The sequence below is a fragment of the Hyperolius riggenbachi genome, chromosome 2 (genome assembly GCF_040937935.1).
Source record: "Hyperolius riggenbachi isolate aHypRig1 chromosome 2, aHypRig1.pri, whole genome shotgun sequence".
Taxonomy (NCBI): Eukaryota; Metazoa; Chordata; class Amphibia; order Anura; family Hyperoliidae; genus Hyperolius; species Hyperolius riggenbachi.
In genome coordinates this window covers 147879999-147902111 of record NC_090647.1, presented here as the reverse complement: position 1 = coordinate 147902111, position 22113 = coordinate 147879999, and the positions used below count along the sequence as shown (strand labels likewise).

Sequence of the window (22113 nt, the reverse complement as noted above, 5' to 3'; positions counted from 1 at the left end):
AACAGAGGCTGGGCAGTATAGGCAGACCCAGCCTCTGTGTGCAGATATAATTCTTAGAACCCCACCTGGGGTTCTCTTTAAAGGCACATGCTACTTTTCATTTCCTGCAGGGTCCCTTTTATTCCCTGACCTGTCCATTTTTAATATTCTACAATGGCAGCTGAATCCTCAGTCAAAAGTACCATGGAGCATGGACAAAAAGTGCCATGGACAAGAAAGTAGGTATGCGTGGGTTATGAACCATGCATGCATGCCTTACAATAGGAAGTGCACAAAGGAAAGATGTGTGAGCGCTTCCTTTCAAAGGGCATGCACAGTTCAGGAACTTGTTTATGCCAGTTCAAATGTCCTTGTTCAAGGACCCATTCACACTTAAAAGTGCAAAATAGTAGCGCTTAGCGCTGACATTTTGTGCAGGTGATTTTACCACATTTAGCACAGTAAAATCATTGTACACTACCTCGATTCTCGACCATCAGTGCTTGTTTAAGCACTGTAACGCGATCGCTCGATATTCGAATTGCAGAAGTTTGCTTTAAACCTGAGTTGGAATCTCCTAAAAAAACAAGATACTTGCCTAGCTCGAGGGAAGATTCTGGATCCTCCAGAGGTTCCCATGTCCTCCTTGCTCCTACTACCACTTGCTGGGATCCTCTGGTAGATCTGGTCCGTGCGCCTCTCCATGCAAGGGCACAGCTGCACCTGTGCAGTAGCACAGACAGAGCTGCTCATGCATGAGTGGATTATTCCATACAAAAGCCTTTACATATGCCTTATATTATGTAGTAGTGACCTTAGCCCGTTTGAATACGGGCTAGGTCTGTCATTGCTCATCTTCCGCGCGTGCATGCGCACTCACGTACACACGCCCGCCCCTCCTGGCCCCCCGCCGCGTCATTCCCCAGCTCTCCTCAGTGTCTCTGTGTACCTCTCTGCACATGCGCACAACAAAAAAGACACACACAGGGACATGGGACCTGTTTTATTAGGTAGGATGCAGGTAAGGAAACAAGGAGCTGCATACAGTACAGCTTGCTTCCTTGTGAAACTTAAGAGAAGAAGGGTGGAGCTGGCCATATTTATCCTCTTATTTTTCTTTAAACTGGACCTGAACTCTTGCACAGGAGAGAAGGAAACCTATAGACATGCACCCTGTATGTATCTCCGGGCAGCATGGATACAGTAAGTATCCATTTTACTTATGGTTACTGTAAAAACATGTTCACAGTAGGTTACAATTTCACTTTACGAGTTTAATGCAAACTCAGAAAACAACTTTTATCCCCCTATTTTTCACGTAAACAGCAAAAAAATGGGAAAAGAAAAATGAATTCAATGCAAAACTTGGTACATATTTAAAGCTTTTTCAATGAAGTCGTAAATAAAATAGTAACCCATTGTGAGCATGTTTTTGCATCAGTCATAATGCATTTTAATAACTTACCGACCGCCCATAGGCGTCGGAAAGTTGCAACACGGATGCGCACGTACACATGCGCTGTTCCCCTCCCCCCCCCCCCCTCCCACAGCACCAGTGAGTGTATCTTAAATGTCTGCCCTGCCAAACAGGTCATTTAAAAATGTCCATTTTGCACTGAAAAGTGCAAAAAACAGGATGTTTTAAAATGCCCTTTTTGCAGGAAGTGCTTAATTAGTGCCAAAATATATTTGCAGTAAATTACAGTTATTTTTGCAATTTCACAATGCAAACGCAGAATCTGGGAAGTTCTGATTCTTGGGGGGGATTTTGTCAGCCTCAGAGTTTGGTGATTCACACCATTGCAATCCACAGCATTTAAGAATAAAAGTCTGGATGCGTTGGAATGGTTTATTTTATTTTTCTTGCTACCACTTTCATGTTAATCAGATGCGTCTAAATTTTTATGCAATCTTGTTAAAACAGTTGCAAAATATTCTAAAGAAAAAAAAAAGATATATTTCATTTGTTGCTTTTACAGTTTTCCAAATCCACCTTTTATTAAAATGAATACATTTGATTAAAAAAATATTTTACATGTGTTTTATTGTGCAGTGAGTCTTTGAGATGAAGAAGAGGAAACCTGTCAGTTTGTCTACATATTAATCACAGCAAGCACCTCATCATTGCAAGCCATTGAATTGAGTGCTGTAAAAAATGTGTAATTTAAATTGTTGAGTAGACTGTATACTGGTGTAAACTGAATTTTTTTTCCTTCAAATCATTTGTTTCTGACATCAGAACCACGAGCTACTGAAAGTATGGACCGACTGAGTCAAGCAGTGAGTAGTTCCCTCAGATTTCAGTACTGTATAATAATGTAATTATAAGAATATAAAAATGTTTACTCACAGTAGAAACCAAACTAAACGGTGTAATCACAGTGCAGAGTGCAGAGTAAGGAGAAAACTAAGGTGAAAAAGTGAATTTTATATGGGCCTAAATGTCTAAACACTCATTTGTGTTGTGACCAGCCAGGGGTCACTTCCTCCACAAGGCAGCTACCGGAGGGGCTGTCGGGTGTTCAGGTTACATAGAAATGTTAAGTAAGATTACAAAAAGCAAATATTGTCAAATATACCACTAAAAGTATTTACCATACCATGGATCATATTCAATCCCTTCATTCCTACGTTTTCTACTAGGTGATATTTTCACAACTTATCAGTAAAATGCCTTTTAAGCTCCCATCGAGCAAGAATGACAGTACCTTTTAGTACTTTTTCAACTGCAGAGTGCTGAAAAGTTATTTTAACCACTTTACCCCCGCCCGTACGAATTTCTCCGTCCCTTTTTCCATCCTTTAACCCCCAGGGACGGAGAAATCCGTACTTTCCACGCTCCCGCCGCTGCCCGCGCTCCCGCTCGCTCTAGTGCGCATTCCCGCAGGTAAACATGCCACCCGCCGCTCGCCCAGAGATCAATGAACGGGAAAATCCATTCCCGTTTGTTAATCTAAGCCCCGCAATGATCCGCTGCTTTTCCGCTAAGCAGCGCGATCATTGTGAAAAAAAAAAAACTTACCCAGCCTCCTAGTACTTCCGCTTACCCAACCTCCTTGTCGCATTAAACAAAAAGTCACTGTTGCCATCTTGTGGCCAAATAGTAAAACTACACCCTAACCATTTTTCACATACAAATGAATTACTTATACACAAAAAATTAACTCATTACCTCCCACACTCCCCATTTTTTTTTTTGTAATTAAAAAAAAATTAAAAAATTTACAGTTAAAAAAAAATACATAAATAGTCACCTTAGGGACTGAACTTTTTAAATCTTTATGTCAGGAGGGTACAACACTGTTACTTTATAAACTATGGGCTTGTAATTAGGGATGGACGCAAAACTGAAAGAAATGCACCTTTATTTCCAAATAAAATATTGGCGCCAAACACTGTGATAGGGACATAATTTAAACGGTTTTATAACCGGGACAAAAGGGCAAATAAATTTCATGGGTTTTAATTACAGTAGCATGCATTATTTAAAAACTATAATGGCCAAAAACTGAAAAATAATAAATTTTTTCCCACATTTTTCCTATTTTCCCATTAAAACACATTTAGAATAAAATAATTCTTTGCATAATGTCCCACCTAAAGAAAGCCTAATTGGTGGCGGAAAAAAACAAGATATAGTTCATTTCATTGTGATAAGTAATGATAAAGTTATAGACGAATGAATGGAAGGAGCGCTGAAAGGTGAAAATTGCTCTGGTGCTCAGGGGGTAAAACCCCTCAGTGGTGAAGTGCTTAAAGCAAAGATGAAAAATTATCACCTATGACAAAACTTAGGAGAAAAGGGGAATGGAATAAAGGCCATGTGTTGTTAGCATAGCATGTATAGGATAGAGATGATGAAAATTGCATTAAGAAATCTTAGTATATTACAGTATAGAAATCATATTATACACAAGTGCAAAGTATGGTGGACAGCACTGTGTTGGCAGATGGAGATAATTCTCTTAGTACGTTGTCACTGTTTTAGCCTGTAAAGTCAATAATGTATATATGTTAAAAAAAAACAAAACTAAACAGCACCAACAATTGAAGCAGACAAACTCATCGTCTGGTGGTGGTGTAATAATTACAGAAGTATGTATCGTCCTCATGAATTGTATCACCTTCTGTCCAATCCAGGTATCAGACCTGTCATGCCAAGTACAGGAATTGAGGGAAGGACTTCAGTCTCTTCGTCATGCAGTTCAGCTTTCTTTATTGCCATGCAATACCTCACCTTGTTGTCATGGAGGAGACTTCCATACACATTATGGGGGAAACCTGCACTCTCCTGGAGATGCAGCAACGACATGTTCATCACTCTTCCATCCTCCACGAGTGGAGAAGGCTTCTCAGGTTTGCTATGTACACAGTGCTTCAACAGCCTGCTCTGAGGGACATTTGTCTTGGCTTTGGACACCTCCTACACCTTTATGGCTGCATTACACAGGGTTTGAGCAGCGAGACTTCAGTCAACCAGCCCCTTCCCCACTCACTGGGGAAGACCCGCATAATGCAACAGACTCACACTCTGTGGAAATGCATTTTATCCTGCCAAACAGAGGAGGCAACATGGAAAGTGAAAGCTATTCCAGAGAGGAAGGAACTGGAGTATGAAGATGAAATGGATCAAGTATTAAATCCAAATTGTGATGGACAGATATCAATTTTGCTAAAATGCTAATGTCCATATCTCCTTAAAACATACACTTCATGCAGTACATAACTCCTAGTGATATGAATTCATGTTTCTCTACAAAATGACTAAAAGTGAAAAGTGGGTATTTGTTCAAAAAGTTCAGGTCTGCAATATTTGTGACATACAATTTCTAATTGCTTGAAAACTTTCAAAATGTGGTCTGAAAATCTTCTATGAAGATTTTTTTAGGCTAAAGGCATCTTTGTAACATACTGACTGCGGTAATGTTTTTTTTAGCATACTTTTTGTTTTTAATATTTAAGGGGGTAATTATAATTAAATATTTTTTTGACAATAATTCAGGCTAATTTTATTTGTGGATTATGTGACTTCACATTCAGTCCTAGAAATGTTTCTAAAGTGCTTCTTGTTAACGTAATGAATGTATTTAAACCGTGCTCGGAATACTCGGTTTTGTTGTTCTTAGCCCACTCGAGCAGTGATACATAATTGTTCTTTTTCATACAACACAGAGGCCAAGTACACTCGAAAAAGCTGGAATACTCTGAAAACTAAAGCTGAAAACGGATAAAAAAGATTTGCAATTGAAAATAGTGCAGACACAACATAGTGAAAGTTAAAGGCAAGAAATGCGTCATGAAAAAACATGGTTATTTCAAATTTGATGTAACAAAAACTAGAAGTAAGGGCTGGTTCACACTACAAAGAGCTTTTCTGAGCGCATGTGATTTTAAAAGCTCCTGCTAATGTTATGCCATGTGTGTGTTCACATTGGAGCGATTGCATTGCTGTAACAATTGTGGAACTTTCTCCGTGATCAGCGCACAACGCGTGCGCTGATACGGCGGAAATCCTCCACAAGCGTATAATTGCAGGCACCCAGCAAAAGGTGCTACGCACCCGTAGAGGGAAATTCCTGTCGGCAGATGGCGCTGAGGAGTGCAGAGGAACCAATCCTCTGTACCTCCACAAATGCCAGACAGGTATTGTATGAAGAGCAGAACGCAATCGCAAGGGAAGCGATTGCGAATGAGAACGAGTAAAGGGACAGGTTGTATGTGTGTGCGCCAATCTAGTCGCCACCCCGCGACAGCGCACACACAACAGCAGATACGAAACAGAAACGCAACCACAAGAAAGGCGATTGCCAAAAGTGACACAAGGCAGATCAGAACAGAATACGAGGATAGCAAAGGCACAGCAAATCATACAATGAGGAGATACGAAAAATAACAAACGCTAACTGAACGCGAACACCGCACTCATTCGCAACAGTGCACGCGTTCATGCGCGGTCTCCACGTGATAAGCACAATAGAGACAAGCACGCCTAACTAACCATCGACAGACAAACATGTAACAGAAGACGCGAGCGCTTGCTTAACGGTTACCTCGCCGAGCCTCCAGCAAGCGTTCGTAGCAGACAAGACAGACACAGGAAAACAGGGACAAGCGAGAGATAGGATCCACAGCACTAGCGAAAGTGGCTAGCGCGATCCAGGAAGACAGAACAGAAAGATCCACAGTACTAGCGCAGGATGATAGTGCAATCCAGGTACAGAGTAGCAGAACAGAAGGATCCACAACACTAGCGCTAGGCGAGTGCGATCCAGGCAGACAGAGTAGCAGAACAGAAGGATCCACAGCACTAGCACAGGATGCTAGTGCGATCCAGGAAGGCAGAACAGAAGGATCCACAGCACTAGCGGAAAGTGGCTAGCGCATCCAAGGAGACAGAACAGAAGGATCCACAGCGCTAGCGCAAGATGCTAGTGCGATCAAAATGAGACAGATCAGTGAGATAGCTGGTAGCAACCGCTGCACCAGCTATACTTCAAGAACAGAGATCAGAACGATTTCCTGTCGACCACCCCTGGGACAGGACAATCGCAACAGAACAAACAAAACAGATAAGCAATCCTAACTGCACTAGAGAAAACCTGCCTAGCGCAGTTTCAGGAATTACTCTAAGCTGATCTTCAAACAAAGAGTAAGGTTGACACTCCTCCAGGAGTGTTTCACAGGAAGGGATCCTTATGACCAGCCAAGCATTGTGGGAAACACATAGTACTTATAGTACACGCCTCCAATGAATGTGGCCAGGCAATTTGCATGACAACGCATGCAAATTCCTCAGCAAGCACAAGCTGCAAAACTGACAGAAGCTCTCCTTTCCAGAGTCCTGCAGCATGCAAACCTAAACAATGGTCAAAAAGCTGCCTGCCTGCTCGGGCAGCTGAGCAGATCATTACAATTGCATTAGCAATAGCTTTTAAAATCTCTAGCACTTAAAAAGCTCTTGTAGTGTGAATCATCCCTTACTGTATGTGTTATGTGCTGATTAGTTATGAATGAAAGAGTGTTTTGGGGCATAAAAAGAAGTAAATTCAAAATGGTAGTGTAACGATCGGTGTAACACAGAGAGGATCTGATTACCGGTGAACTGCAGTCTCACCAGGAATACAGAATATACCCGATTATTGGTGATCTGCAGTATCACCGATAATCAGATATATCTACTAACCTCTGGACACCAGATAGAACAAGTGAGTGTTAGATGCAACAGTATACTTTGAGTACTTCTCCAGGAGTATGTTCCTTCCTCTGGCCTAGACTCTCCAGGAGGGAGGAGCTAGGCTGAGGGGAGGAAGGACAGAGCGTGAGTGACACCCGAGAGGGAGGGTGTCACTAACAGGTCTGGGAACTGCCTCTAACAGTAAGGCCAGTTCTCGAGGTCGGCAAGCCAGGTCGTTAACATACAGACAGATAAGGTACAGATTCAGTAGGCAGATACGGAATCCAATAAACAGACAGGGTTTGGCAACGGAGTATCAGAATAGCATAGTACAGAATCAGGAGGCAAATACAGAGTCCAGGAACGAGCAGAGATTGGCAACAGGGTAACAGAAATAGCAAGGTACAGAATCATAGTTCAGAGGGATGGTCAGACAGGCAGAAGGTCATAACAAATAATACAGTTCAATATTCCTAATGCTAAGGTGTGAGTTCCTTGATCGTCAACACCTTTGGAAACTATGCTAGAACACAGATACAGACAAGGTCTGAGTGCTACCACGTAGTGATCGCAACGGCAGACAACCAGAGAATGACCAGCACCCAGTATATATATCAAAGCGCTCTCCAGCGCCTCCCCTAAGTGCTGGACCAATGGCAGGTGGTGAAAATGTCAGCTGACCCGCCTGGTCAGCTGACCCTTTTCTTGCCGTCATATAATAAGCTCTGTCTCTCAGCGCACGCCCTTCTGAACCTGCGTGGACCAGCAGTCCCAGCCACACCAGACATGTCTTGTAATGTGACCACTGATTCAGGCGCGGGAACTGCCGCCCCGCTCTCTAAGCGAGCGGCGGTTTCCCCGCGTCCAGCCGCAATGTCAGCTGCTTTGCCATGCGTGCAATCCGCCTCATCCAACGCGGACTCCACCGCTCTGCCCATGCGACGGTTTCTTCGCGTTGTGCCGCCATGTTAGACGCGGAAACAGCCGCCTCACTCTGAGCCCTTGCGGCGGCTTTTCCGCGTTTCCTCACAGTACCCCCCCCCCCGAGGAGTGGACTCCGGACAGCCCCTAGCAGGCTTCTCAGGATGCAACGCGTGGAACTCCCTTCTTCATTTGTCAGCATGCATGCGACATTCAGGTACCCATGATCTCTCCTCAACACCATACCCTTTCCAATGAACCAGATATTGTACTGAGTTCTGAACTATGCGAGAGTCTAAAATCTTCTCTACTTCGTACTCAGGTTGGTCATCTATCATCACAAGAGGAGGAGGAGTAGGACCCACATGAACTGCTGGCTTAAGCTGGGATACGTGAAAGGATCTTACGCCGCGCATACTGGCAGGGAGGTCAATGGCATAATTGACATCGTTGATCTTTCTGGTTACTGGGAATGGACCCACATACCTGGGCCCCAACTTAGCTGAGGGCTGTTTCAAGTGACGTGTGGACACCCAGACTAAATCTCCTGGCAAAAACCTCCACTCTAAGGAACGTCTCTTGTCAGCTTGACCTTTTTGACTTTGAAACGCCTTCTCCAAATTATTTTTCACAATCCACCATATATCTTTAAATGACCTTTGCCAGGCCTCTAGAGCTGGAAACGGAGTGGAGGCAACTGGCAATGGGGAGAATTTAGGCAACTTCCCGGTCACTACCTGGAATGGACAAAATCCTGAAGAGGAACTTTTCAAATTATTGTGCGCAAATTCTGCGAAGGGCAAAAACTTGACCCAATCATTTTGCGCTTCTGCAACGTAACACCTCAAAAACTGTTCCAATGATTGGTTGACTCTTTCTGTCTGACCATTGGTCTGTGGGTGGTAGCCCGACGAAAATGACAGTTCCATGCCCATTTGGTGACAGAATGCCCTCCAAAATCTGGAAACAAATTGGACTCCCCTATCTGACACGATGTTTTCCGGAATGCCATGCAATCGGAAAACGTGGATGATGAACAAATCGGCTAATTCCTGGGCCGAGGGGAGTCCTTTCAAGGGCACAAAATGGGCCATTTTACTAAAGCGGTCGACTACCACCCAAATGACTGACATGCCCTCAGACCTGGGGAGCTCACCCACAAAATCCATGGATAAGTGGGTCCATGGCTCACTCGGGGTGGGCAAGGGCTGCAATCTTCCCACAGGTGCCAGTCGGGAGGGCTTACTCTTCGCACACACCGCACACTCTCTAACAAACTCTTTGCAATCGGCTGCCAGAGACGGCCACCAAGCGCATCTGGCTACAAGGACCTGTGTTCTGGAGGCCCCAGGGTGTCCCGCATTCCTGTGTGAATGGAACATCTGCAAAATCTGAAGGCGAAATGGCAGTGGAATAAACATAACCCCTTTGGGCTTCCCCTCCGGGATGTCCTGCTGAAAAGGACCTAAAGTCTCTGTCCAATCTTCCCAAGTCTCAGTTGTAGCTAATACCAGTCTCTGTGGGACAATGGTCTCTGGGAGGGAGGGCTGTGCTGTCTCTGGCTCAAAGCATCTAGACAGGGCATCTGCCTTAATGTTTTTGCTCCCTGGGGTGTACGGAATTATAAATATGAATCTCGAGAAAAACAATGACCATTAAGCCTGACGGGGGCTTAATCTCTTGGCTCCCTCAATGTATTCTAAATTTTTGTGGTCAGTGTAAACTGTAATCGTATGTTCTGCTCCTTCCAACCAATGACGCCATTCTTCAAAGGCCAATTTGATGGCCAGGAGCTCCCTGTTGCCTATATCGTAATTTCTCTCTGCCGGAGAGAACCTACGAGAAAAGTAGGCACATGGGTGCAATCTACCCTGCAACCCTGACCGCTGGGACAGCACAGCCCCTACCCCGACCTCTGAGGCGTCCACCTCAACAATAAAGGGATAGGAAGTGTCAACGTGTCTCAGGATGGGTGCAGAGCAAAACAAATCTTTCAAAGTGGAGAATGCATGCAGAGCCTCTGGAGACCAGTGGGTAGTATCTGCCCCTTTCTTAGTGAGACAGGTGAGGGGTGCAATAACCGTGGAGTACCCCTTTATGAACCTTCTATAGTAATTGGCAAAGCCTAGAAATCTCTGAAGAGATTTTAACCTGTGAGAATCCGCTCAGCTGCCTGCGCAGGCAGGCAGCCTTTTGACCATTGTTTAGGTTTGCTTGCTGCAGGACTCTGGAAAGGAGACCTTCTGTCAGTTGTGCAGCTTGTGTTGCTGAGGGATTTGCATACATTAGTCATGCAAATCCCTTACCTGCCTTCTTTTGATGACTGGCACTATAAAAGCATTCTGCTCCCAGAATGCTTTGCTGGACATTTCCCTTCCATGGTCTGTTCCTGATGGACACTGCTGGAGTGTCAGCCATTGCTATCTAGTATAGTTAATTCCTGGGGGTTGCTTTAGGCTCCCCTTCTAGCCCAGTCAGGTTGTATTATCTGTTTTGCCTGTTCCGTCTGTCTTGTGTTTGGATCGCACAAGCCCTAGCGTTAGCGGCTGTGGATCCTTCTGATTGAGTCTGGAGTGTAGGTTGGAACAGCGGTTGTTTCTGCCTACCTCATCTGTTCTGTCTCCTGGGATCGCGCTAGCTACTTTTCGCTAGCGCTGGGGATCCTTCTGTTCTGTCTTCTGGGATCGCGCTAGCCACTTTTCGCTAGCGCTGGGGATCCTTCTGTTCTGCTACTCTGTAACTGGATCGCGCTAGCCACTTTTCGCTAGTGCTGTGGATCCTATCTCTCGCTTGTCCCTGTTTTCGTGTGTCTGTCTTGTCTGATTCGAAACGCTTGCTGTAGGCTCGGTGAGGTAACCGTTAAGCAAGCGCTCGCATTCTCTGTTTCGTGTTTGTCTGTCTTTGGTTAGTTAGGCGTGCTTGTCTCTGTTGTGCGTAACACGCGGAGACCGCGCAGGAACGCGTGCACTGTTGCGAATGAGTGCGGTGTTCGCGTTCAGCTAGCATTTGTTATTGTCTTTATCTTTCTCTTTGTATGATTTGCTGTGCCTTTGCTACCCTTGTGCTCTGTCCTGCTCAGTCTTGTGTCGCTATTGGCAATCGCCATTCTTGCGATTGCGTTTCCTACTTCGTTTCCGCCGTTGTGTGTTCGCCGTCGCTGGGTGGCGACTAATTTGGTGGGCACACATTGGTTCTGTCCTTTTGCTCTGTTCCCTGTGGGCTATCCAGCCCTGCCTGATTGTACCTTGTCCCGGATCTGTACAATTCCCATTTGGCATCTGTGTCTGTGCAGCGGCTGTGTTCGCCTGCACTCCACAGCGCCATCTGCCGGTGGGAATTGCCCTCTGCGGGTGCATAGCACCTAGCCTGGGTGTCCGCAATAATACGCTTGTGGAGGAAATCCGCCGCGTCAGCGCACGTCTGGTGCGCTGACCACGGAGACGATTCCACAATCGTTACATAACCCCACTGGTTGAGGCCATTCCAACACAGCAGAAACCTTGGCAGGATCCATAGACAGGCCCGAGGTGGAAATAATGTACCCTAAAAAGGTGACAAATGTTACCTCGAAGATGCATTTCTCCAATTTAGCGTAAAGCATGTTTTGCCTTAGTTTACCCAATACAAACTTGACATGTGTTCTGTGCTCAGAGAGGTTGTTAGAAAAGATAAGTATATCATCTAGGTATACCAACACGAACCTGCCCAATACCTCCCTGAATACCTCATTAATCAGTTCCTGAAAGACGGCCGGGGCGTTACACAGCCCGAAGGGCATCACCAGGTACTCGTAATGCCCGTCGGGCGTGTTAAAGGCCGTCTTCCATTCATCGCTCTTCCTGATCCGCACCAGGTTGTATGCACCCCGTAAATCCAATTTTGAAAATATCTTAGCGTCGGTTATCTGTGTAAACAAGTCATCTATCAAGGGCAAAGGGTAGCGATTCTTTACTGTGATTTTATTCAGGCCCCGGTAATCAATGCAAGGCCTCAGGCCTCCGTCTTTTTTCTTAACAAAAAAAAAACCTGTGCCAGCAGGCGACCGGGAAGGGCGAATGAACCCCTTAGCTAGTTGTAAAGATGGCCCCTAGGGGGCATACAACCCGATCGGAGATCGATGGGGCAATCAAAGGGGCGATGTGAAGGTAACTTATCTGCAGCCTTGGGACACAACACATCAGAATACTCGGAATATTGTACAGGTACCCCCTCCAACTGGATCCTGGTCTGGCCCAGTGTCACTCTCCCTAAACACTGCTGAAAACAGTGAGTTGACCAGCTAGTTAGCTGACCGGTAGCCCAATTAATCTGTGGAGAGTGTAAGTGCAGCCATGGCATGCCAAGGATGACTGTGGAGGTGGTCATGTGTAACACAAAAAACTGTAGTCTCTCTTTATGTAACACCCCTATATTGACTTCCACCTCTGGTGTCTGAGACAGCGGATGATTACTTTGCAGGGGGGAATCATCTACTGCCGTAACCTGAATGGGTGGTTTTACTGGGGTGAACGGAATACCCAATTTCTTTGCAAATTCAAAATCCATAAAATTAGCTGCAGAGCCTGAATCAATAAAAGCCTCAGTAACCTCAGTTTTATCTTCCCATGTGACTGTACAGGGAAGGAGTAACCGTTTATCTTCTAGGGGTAAAAGCCACGTGCCTAGGGTGCTACCCCCTATAACTTCTAGGCGATAGCGTTTCCCGGCTTGTTAGGACAATTACGTACTCTATGACCCCCCTCTGCGCAGTAAAGACACAGCTGCTCAGACAGCCTGCGTCTTCGCTCCACTTGGGATAGTTTCGACCGACCAATTTGCATTGGTTCGGGTGGAGGCGAGACAGGAGGAGGTGGAGTTACTGGAGGTGCAGAGTAGGACACCATTCTTACATGACTACTACCCCGGGTCTGTTTCTGATAGCGCAGTCTGCGATCGACTCGAATGGCCGATGAAATGGCCTCATCGACTGTCTTAGGTTCAGGCAGACTTAACATGAGATCTGAAACCTCATCCGACAACCCTGATAGGAAACAATCTAATAGGGCATAGGTGTCCCACCTGGCTGAAACTGACCACCTCCTAAATTCGGCTGCGTAATCTTCGACCGGACCCCTGCCTTGACGCAAGAGCTTGAGCTTCCTCTCAGAGGTCGCGGCAAGGTCTGGGTCGTCGTAAATTAATGCCATGGCTTTAAAAAAATAATCCACTGAAGAGTGCCCGGTGGGCAAACTGTACGCCCACGTCTGAGAATCGCCTGATAACAAAGTTTTAATAAATGTGACCCTTTGGGTCATATTTCCAGAAGATCGGGGTCTCAACTCAAAGTAAGATAACACTCTACTTTTAAAATTTCGGAAGTCAGATCTGTCACCATAAAATTTCTCGGGTACAGGCAAACGTATGTCAGAGCTAGGAGGGGATCGCACCTCATCCACTGCTGTCTGGAGGGTTTGTAAAGAACCAGACAAGGCTTCAATCATAGTCTTGTGACTACCCAGCACTTGGTTGATGTTTTCCACCGAAGTGGCAAGTGCGCCTAGACGGTCAGTGTGTGCGTCCATTTGCATTTTTGGTCTGCCGTTCTGTAACGATCGGTGTAACACAGAGAGGATCTGATTACCAGTGAACTGCAGTCTCACCAGGAATACAGAATATACCCGATTATTGGTGATCTGCAGTATCACCGATAATCAGATATATCTACTAACCTCTGGACACCAGATAGAACAAGTGAGTGTTAGATGCAACAGTATACTTTGAGTACTTCTCCAGGAGTATGTTCCTTCCTCTGGCCTAGACTCTCCAGGAGGGAGGAGCTAGGCTGAGGGGAGGAAGGACAGAGCGTGAGTGACACCCGAGAGGGAGGGTGTCACTAACAGGTCTGGGAACTGCCTCTAACAGTAAGGCCAGTTCTCGAGGTCGGCAAGCCAGGTCGTTAACACACAGACAGATAAGGTACAGATTCAGGAGGCAGATACGGAATCCAATAAACAGACAGGGTTTGGCAACGGAGTATCAGAATAGCACAGCACAGAATCAGGAGGCAAATACAGAGTCCAGGAACGAGCAGAGATTGGCAACAGGGTAACAGAAATAGCAAGGTACAGAATCATAGTTCAGAGGGATGGTCAGACAGGCAGAAGGTCATAACAAATAATACAGTTCAATATTCCTAATGCTAAGGTGTGAGTTCCTTGATCGTCAACACCTTTGGAAACTATGCTAGAACACAGATACAGACGAGGTCTGAGTGCTACCACGTAGTGATCGCAACGGCAGACAACCAGAGAATGACCAGCACCCAGTATATATAGCAAAGCGCTCTCCAGCGCCTCCCCTAAGTGCTGGACCAATGGCAGGTGGTGAAAATGTCAGCTGACCCGCCTGGTCAGCTGACCCTTTTCTGGCCGTCATATAAGCTCTGTCTCTCAGCGCGCACTCGCGTCCTTCTGAACCTGCGTGGACCAGCAGTCCCAGCCACACCAGACATGTCTTGTAATGTGACCACTGATTCAGGCTCGGGAACCACCGCCCCGCTCTCTAAGCGAGCGGCGGTTTCCCCGCGTCCAGCCGCAATGTCATCTGCTTTGCCATGCGTGCAATCCGCCTCATCCAACGCGGACTCCACCGCTCTGCCCATGCGGCATGTGGCGGTTTCTTCGTGTTGTGCCACCATGTTAGACGCAGAAACAGCCGCCTCACTCTGAGCCCTTGCGGCGGCTTTTCCGCGTTTCCTCACAGGTAGGAGGATCATTAACACACATGGGCCCATCTGCAATTCACTTTTTCACTTGAGTTTTCTCCCAGGTGATATTTTCATAAGATGTCATACAATGCTATTTAAACCACAAACAAGCAAGAAAATGTTCAAAATAATTTTGTTAGAACCTCTTCACCAACTTTTTGGTACTTTTTCAGTTGTAAAATGCTGAAAAGTTAGTTTCCAGAGAAGATGAAAATTATCTCCTAGGTGAAAAAAATGATTTGCATATGGGCCATGGTGTGGGTAACTTGCACACCTGACAGATATACATTAATGCTAAATAATAAATACATGTTTTGGAGCAATGTGTGGTGTGATGTACGTACAATATTTTTCAGAGGTCATGCTTTTTTTCTGCAAGACAATGTCAAACCACATTCTGCACATGGTACAAAAACATGACTCCATGTTAATTGTCCATCGCAAAACATCGCATTATAAAACAAAAAAATATGACAAACTATTGAGTATCTGAAATGTTATATCAGGCCAAAATAAGACAAAATTTTACTTCAAATAGAACCTGATACGCAACCCCCCCCCCCCCCCAAAAAAAAGTACATACTTACCCAAGGAGACGTTCTTTCCACACTGTCCTCCACCACCTCAACCTTCCTTAATGCCAGGACTGCTCTCCTCTTCTGACATGAGCGTGGCCATACAGCGAAGGTGTGCTCGTGCCTGAAGAGGAGGACGGCCTGACTTGGCTACCGACAAGCCCTTGTCGGTAATCTTGGAGGGATCTGTGCTTGGCGATGGGGGACCGGAGGACAGCGTGGAAAGCGTCTATAGGATCCAGACACTTTCCTCCTTCTTATGTAAGTACTTATTTTTGTACCCGTGGTCTGCCTCAGGTACACTTTAAAAACTATAGCAGTTGGTCTCCCAAATGTTTACAAAATATTGTTAATAGAAGAGGTGATAAAACAGTGATAAATGTGCCCCTGTCTTTACTATTTTGAAACATATTACTGGCATCAAAATCAGAATATATCTTTTTAAAATGTTGCTATTATTTCTCTTGTACAATTGAAATAAAAACAATAGGATTTTCATGGTTTGCAAATGCTCATATTCTGTTTCCAGTAACATTTTAAACAGCTTCCCAACTTTCTTGGAATTGGGTTATAAGTGATCTGAAATGAAAACATTCTCTGGCAATAACCAATTCCTATCACTCTTTTCCTTTATACAGACAGGGATGCAGCTCTAGCATATAGTCTAGGTCAGAATGGAGTCTTTTTTTAGTTATTCTGTTGACTGAATTTTGATACAGCATCTCTAAATTGTAGTTGCATCTCTGCCTAGGTCTAACCTTACCGTTTTTTTATGTTTTAAACGTTTGTGTGTGATGAATTGCCCTGTAAGCTTCTCAGCTTGTGTGAATTAACATTTAATTTTTTGTATGATCTTAACCTCACCCTAAAGGTGAACCATAGCTCAGATTTTTTTTTTGTAAAGCAAACAATTTTCTGAATCAAATGAATAACATTATTTGCCACAATTGATGAAGCATTTATGATTATATCTACTAAGGCTAAGTTCACTGTGGGAGCTGCATTGTGTTTCCTGTAAAAACAGGAAGGCAACACAACAGTGAAGCAGACAGACAATGAAAAGTATGTTTGACTGCCACTATTAACACATGCATTTATGCACCAAGTTGGAATTCTGCAGTTTGTTGGATCGCATCACACCAGATGCCCTCTGAACTTTGCATAGACTTACTATTGCAGTGCAACTTTCTGCATTAAAATGTCTGTTACGTCGCACTGCAATACCCCACTGTGAACTTAGCCTCAAAACTGGAACCCACTAGGAGTGCTTTTCTGAGTGCTTTGTGATTTGAAAAGCTCTTGCCAATGTAATTCTATGGCTGTGATCCCACTTCAGCAATGAGTGTAACGATCGGTGTAACACAGAGAGGATCTGATTACCGGTGACCTGCAGTATCACCGAGAATGCAGATATATACCCGATTATCGATGATCTGCAGTATCACCGATAATCAGATATATCTCTAACCTCTGGACACCTGAGTAATATGAGTGTTTGGTGCAACCGTATACTTTGAGGAGAGCACCCGCGTAGTGCTAGGCAGTATGAGATACTGCTTAGAGAACAGGTTCCTTCCATTGGTCTGATGCTCCCCAAGGGGCAGAGCCAGGCTGAGTGGGAAGGATCAGAGAGTGAGTGACACCAAAGGTGAAGTGTCACTGACAGGACTGGGAACTATCTCCCAACAGGGAAGATAGTTCTCAAGGTCAGACAGGCCAGGTCGTTAACACACAGACAGGTAAAGTACAGAGACAGGAGACAGATGCGGAATCCTAAGACTAGCAGAGTTTGGCAACAGAGTATCAGATATAGCGAAGTACCTAAAAATAAGTATATCATCTCGGTATACCAGGACAAATGTACCCAACACTTCTCTGAATACTTCATTAATAAGTTCCTGAAAGACGGCCGGGGCGTTACACAACCCGAAGGGCATCACCAGGTACTCGTAATGCCCATCGGGTGTGTTAAAGGCCGTCTTCCATTCATCGCCCTGTCTGATCCGCACCAGGTTGTATGCCTCTCGTTAGTCCAATTTCAAAAAGATCTTAGCGTAAGTGACCTGAGTGAATAAATAGTCTAACAAAGGCAACGGATAGCGATTTTTTACTGTGATCTTATTCAGACCTCGGTAATCAATGCATGGCAGAAGGCCTCCGTCTTTTTTTACAAAAAAGAAGCCTGCTCCTGCAGGTGACCGGGAAGGGCGACTGAATCCCTTAGCTAAGTTTTCACGGATGTACTCCTGCATGGCCACTTTTTCCGGCCCAGATAAATTGTAGAGATGACCTCTAGGGGGCATACAACCAGATCGGAGATCGATGGGACAATCGAAAGGGCGAGGTGGAGGTAACTTATCGGCAGCCTTGGGACAGAACACATCTGAAAACTCGGAATAATGTTCCGGAACTCCCTCTAAATGAATCCTGGTCTGACCCAAGGTCACCTTCACTAAACAATGATGGAAACAATGGGCTGACCAGCTTGTTAGCTGACCAGTGGCCCAATTTATCTGAGGAGAGTGAAGGTGTAACCACGGCATGCCAAGGATGACTGTGGAAGTTGTCATGTGTAACACAAAAAACTGCAATTTCTCACTGAGCAGCACCCCTATGGTGACCTCCACCTCTGGTGTTTGAAACAGAGGATGGTTACGTTGCAGGGGGGAATCATCCACTGCCGTAACCTGGATGGGTGGTTCTACCAGGGTGAGTGGAATACCCAATTTCTTAGCAAATTCGTAATCCATAAAATTAGCCGCTGAGCCTGAATCAATGAAGGCCTCAGAGACTTCAGATTTTTCTTCCCATGTAATCGTACAAGGAAGAAGCAACCGTTTATCCTCTAGGGGTAAGAGTTGTACGCCTAGGGTATTACCCCCAACTACTCCTAGGCAGTAGCGTTTCCCGACTTTTTAGGGCAATTCCGCACTCTATGACCCCTCTCTGCACAATAAAGACACAACTGCTCAGAAATCCTGCGTCTCTGCTCCACTTGAGACAATCTGGACCGACCAATCTGCATTGGCTCGGGTGGAGGAGAAACAGAAGGAGGTGGGGTCACAGGAGGTGCAGCGTAGGACACCATCTTAACATTGTTTTTACCCCGGGTCTGCCTTTGATAACGCAACCTGCGATCAATCCTAATGGAAAATGAGGAAATGGCCTCATCGACGGTTTAGGTTCAGGCTGACTTAACATTAGGTCAGAAACCTCATCTGATAACCCTGATAAGAAACCGTCTAAAAGGGCATAGGTGTCCCACCTGGCTGAAACTGACCACCTCCTAAATTCTGCAGCATACTCCTCGACAGGACTCTTGCCTTGACGCAACAATTTGAGCTTCCGCTCAGAAGTCGAGGCAATGTCTGGATCATCGTAAATTATTGCCATAGCGCTAAAAAATTCATCTACCGAGGTTAAGGCTAAATCTCCGGCAGGTAGACTGTACGCCCAGGTCTGAGAATCGCCTGATAATAGTGTCTTAACCTGCTGAGCGGTCTGGACGAGCTCAGCTCGTCCAACACCGCCAGAGGCTGCCGCTCAGTCCCTGCTGGGCCAATTTGCACCAAATAAAAAGCAGCACACGCAGCCGGCACTTTGCCAGCCGCGTGTGCTGCCTGATCGCCGCTGCAGCGCGGCGATCCGCCGCGTGCAGCGGCGAAAGAGGGTCCCCCCAGCCGCCCGAGCCCAGCGTAGCCGGAACAAACAGTTCCGGCCAGCGCTAAGGGCTGGATCGGAGGCGGCTGACGTCAAGACGTCGGCTAACGTCCATGACGTCACTCCGCTCGTCGCCATGGCGACGAGGGAAGCGAAACACGGAGGGCCGCTCATTGCGGCCTTCCGTGTTATCTCTTGCCGCCGGAGGCGATCGGAAGATCGCCTCCGGAGCGCCCTCTAGTGGGCTTTCATGCAGCCAACTTTCAGTTGGCTGCATGAAATAGTTTTTTTTTTATTTAAAAAAAACCCTCCCGCAGCCACCCTGGCGATTTAATCAGAACGCCAGGGTGGTTAATGAACGTGACCCTTTGGGCCATAGTTCCTGAGGATCTAGGTCTCAACTCAAAGTATAACAACACTCTACTCCTAAAATTTCGGAAGTCAGATCTGTGACCAGAAAATGTTTCAGGTACAGGCATACGTATGTCTGTGCTAGGAGGAGATCGCACTTCAGCCGTCTGGAGGGTTCGTACGGATTCAGACAGTGTGTCTATTAAAGTCTGATGGCCACCCAGCACTTGGTTGATGTTATCCATCAAAGTGGCAAGTGTGCCCAGACGGCTGTGTGCGTCCATTTGTTTTTTGGTCTGGCGTTCTGTAACGATCGGTGTAACACAGAGAGGATCTGATTACCGGTGATCTGCAGTATCACCGAGAATGCAGATATATACCCGATTGATGATCTGCAGTATCACCGATAATCAGATATATCTCTAACCTCTGGACACCTGAGTAATATGAGTGTTTGGTGCAACCGTATACTTTGAGGAGAGCACCCGCGTAGAGGGTGCTGGGCAGTACGAGATACTGCTCAGAGAACAGGTTCCTTCCACTGGTCTGAAGCTCCCCAAAGGGCGGAGCCAGGCTGAGAGTGGGAAGGATGAGAAAGTGAGTGATACCAAAGGTGAAGTGTCACTGACAGTACTGGGAACTATCTCCCAACAGGGAAGATAGTTCTCGAGGTCGGACAGGCCAGGTCGTTAACACACAGACAGATAAGGTACAGAGACAGAAGCGGAATCCTAAGACTAGCAGAGTTTGGCAACAGAGAATCAGATATAGCAAAGTACCTAATCAGAGATCAGAAGAGTGGTCAGGAAAGCAGAAGGTCATAACAAATAATCAACAATGCCTAGACTTGGGTGTGAGCTCCTAGATCATCAACACCCTGGAACTGGTCTAGATTAAAATACAGATGGTAACAGGATTCCTAGACTAAGGTGTGAGCTCCTTGGTCATCAACACCTTGGAAACTGATCTAGATAATAACACAGATACTGACAGAAGGTCTGAATGCTACCACGTAGTGATCGCAACGCCAGACACAAGAGAAATGACCAGCGCCCAGTATATATACCCCAGCGCTCTCCAGCGCCACCCCTAGGTGCTGGACCAATGAAAACTGCTGGAATTGTCAGCTGACCGGCTTGGTCAGCTGACACCCTTCTGATTGTCATAAAGGCTCTGCCTCTCCACTCGCGCGCGTCGTCCTGAACCTGTGTGGACTATCAGTCCCAGCCACACCAGACATGTGTTGTACTGTTTCTGCTGTGTTGGATGCAGAACCAGCCGCACCACTGTCCAAGCATGCGGCGGTTCTTCCGCGTTCAGCAGTACTGTCAGAACTATGCCTATGCGTGCCAACATCCGCGTCTGACGCAGAATCCGCCGCCCTGTTCACAAAGCATGCGGCGATTTCCTCGCGCTCCGTCATGCCAGTGGATGCAGACCCACGCGCGCAACCTGCCGCGTTGGACGCGGAATCAGCCGCCTTGCTCTGAGTACTCACGACGGCTTTTCCGCGTTTTCTCACAGTACCTCCTTGTTTTCCTGTGCCTCCTTCTGTCCTCTGCATCTTTTCTGTCCCCCATTGTGCCTCATTCTGTCCCCCTGTGTGCCTCCTTCTGTCATTGCCACATTACGATTATTTTCTGGTGAAACGCTGCTGCATTACGATTATTTCCTGTTGAAATGCTGCCGCATTATTATTTTCATGGGGGCGGGGCGCCACAGTTTTTTTCGCCTGGAGTGACAAAATGGCTAGAGGCGCCCCTGCTTACATTACTAATGTCTCCAGTGTATCAAAACATTTTTTGTATGCTCATTCAGGGGACGCCTGGTTTTAGGTTCCAGGGCATAGAAAGGGTATCAGGCTCATTAAGGGGTGGTGACCTGTGTAAGGTATTACTAAAACGTGAAGCCTTCTGGATTTGGAAGTTGGGAACTTGTTCCCCTTTAGGGCTCAATTCAAGGTTGGATTTGAGCATGATTTAGAACACCTAAACTGTAGTGTCCCTCCTTATCCTATTCATTAGAAAGTTTTCCCTCCCTATGTGTTTCTGACTACATCTGTTTCTCAACACATTGTCTGATAGGGGGGTTCTTCTAATATTAATTTATACCCATTCATGCGAAGTGTTCTTTCCATTTTGTATTTAATAGGATGCTTATGTTAACTGGTGCAATTTCCTGTGTTTTTATATATAATTCATTTTTATATATAAGATATATTGTAGTGGTTCACACTATTTTAAACCATGTTTGCATGGATCTTTAAGATCCGGGTCGACACCCATGGGTGTGTCTACCCACCTATATAATCTGAGTAACACATGTATCTGTAAGCTATGATTAAGGAGCCATTCCTTGCTCCTATATGCGTGAGTGTGAGAAAACGCGGAAAAGCCGCCGCATGCTCAGAACAAGGCGGCTTGATTCCGCATCTAACGCGTCGGTTTGCACGCGTAGGCCTACATCTGCTAGAATGGCTGAACGCGGAGAAACCGCCGCATGCCCTGATAGCGGTGCGGCTGGTTCCGCGTCCAGCGCGGCGGGTGGTACACAACACATGTCGGGTGTGGCTGGGACTGATAGTCCCCACAGGTTCAGAAGGACGCGCGTGTGCGCGCTGAGAGGCAGAACTTTTATGACAGCCAGAAGGGAGTCAACTGACCAAGCCGGTCAGCTGACGATTCAACCAGTTCCTATTGGTCCAGCAC

General features: G+C 46.0%; 1 protein-coding gene across 3 annotated transcripts in view; it reads left to right on the top strand.

The window, feature by feature from the left end:
• Positions 1–4927, top strand: part of KCNH3 (potassium voltage-gated channel subfamily H member 3) — a 112836-nt gene extending 107909 nt beyond the window's left edge. The window contains exons 15-16 of one of the 3 annotated variants that reach the window (XM_068267662.1): positions 2219–2259; positions 4120–4927. In XM_068267662.1, the coding sequence (XP_068123763.1) occupies positions 2219–2259; positions 4120–4596 (518 nt within the window). In that variant the 3' untranslated portion in view covers positions 4597–4927. Of the gene's footprint in view, positions 1–2032; positions 2059–2197; positions 2260–4119 lie in introns of those variants that run through there. The other 2 variants (XM_068267661.1, XM_068267663.1) reach the window with 2 other exon arrangements.
• Positions 4928–22113: the final 17186 nt, after the last annotated feature.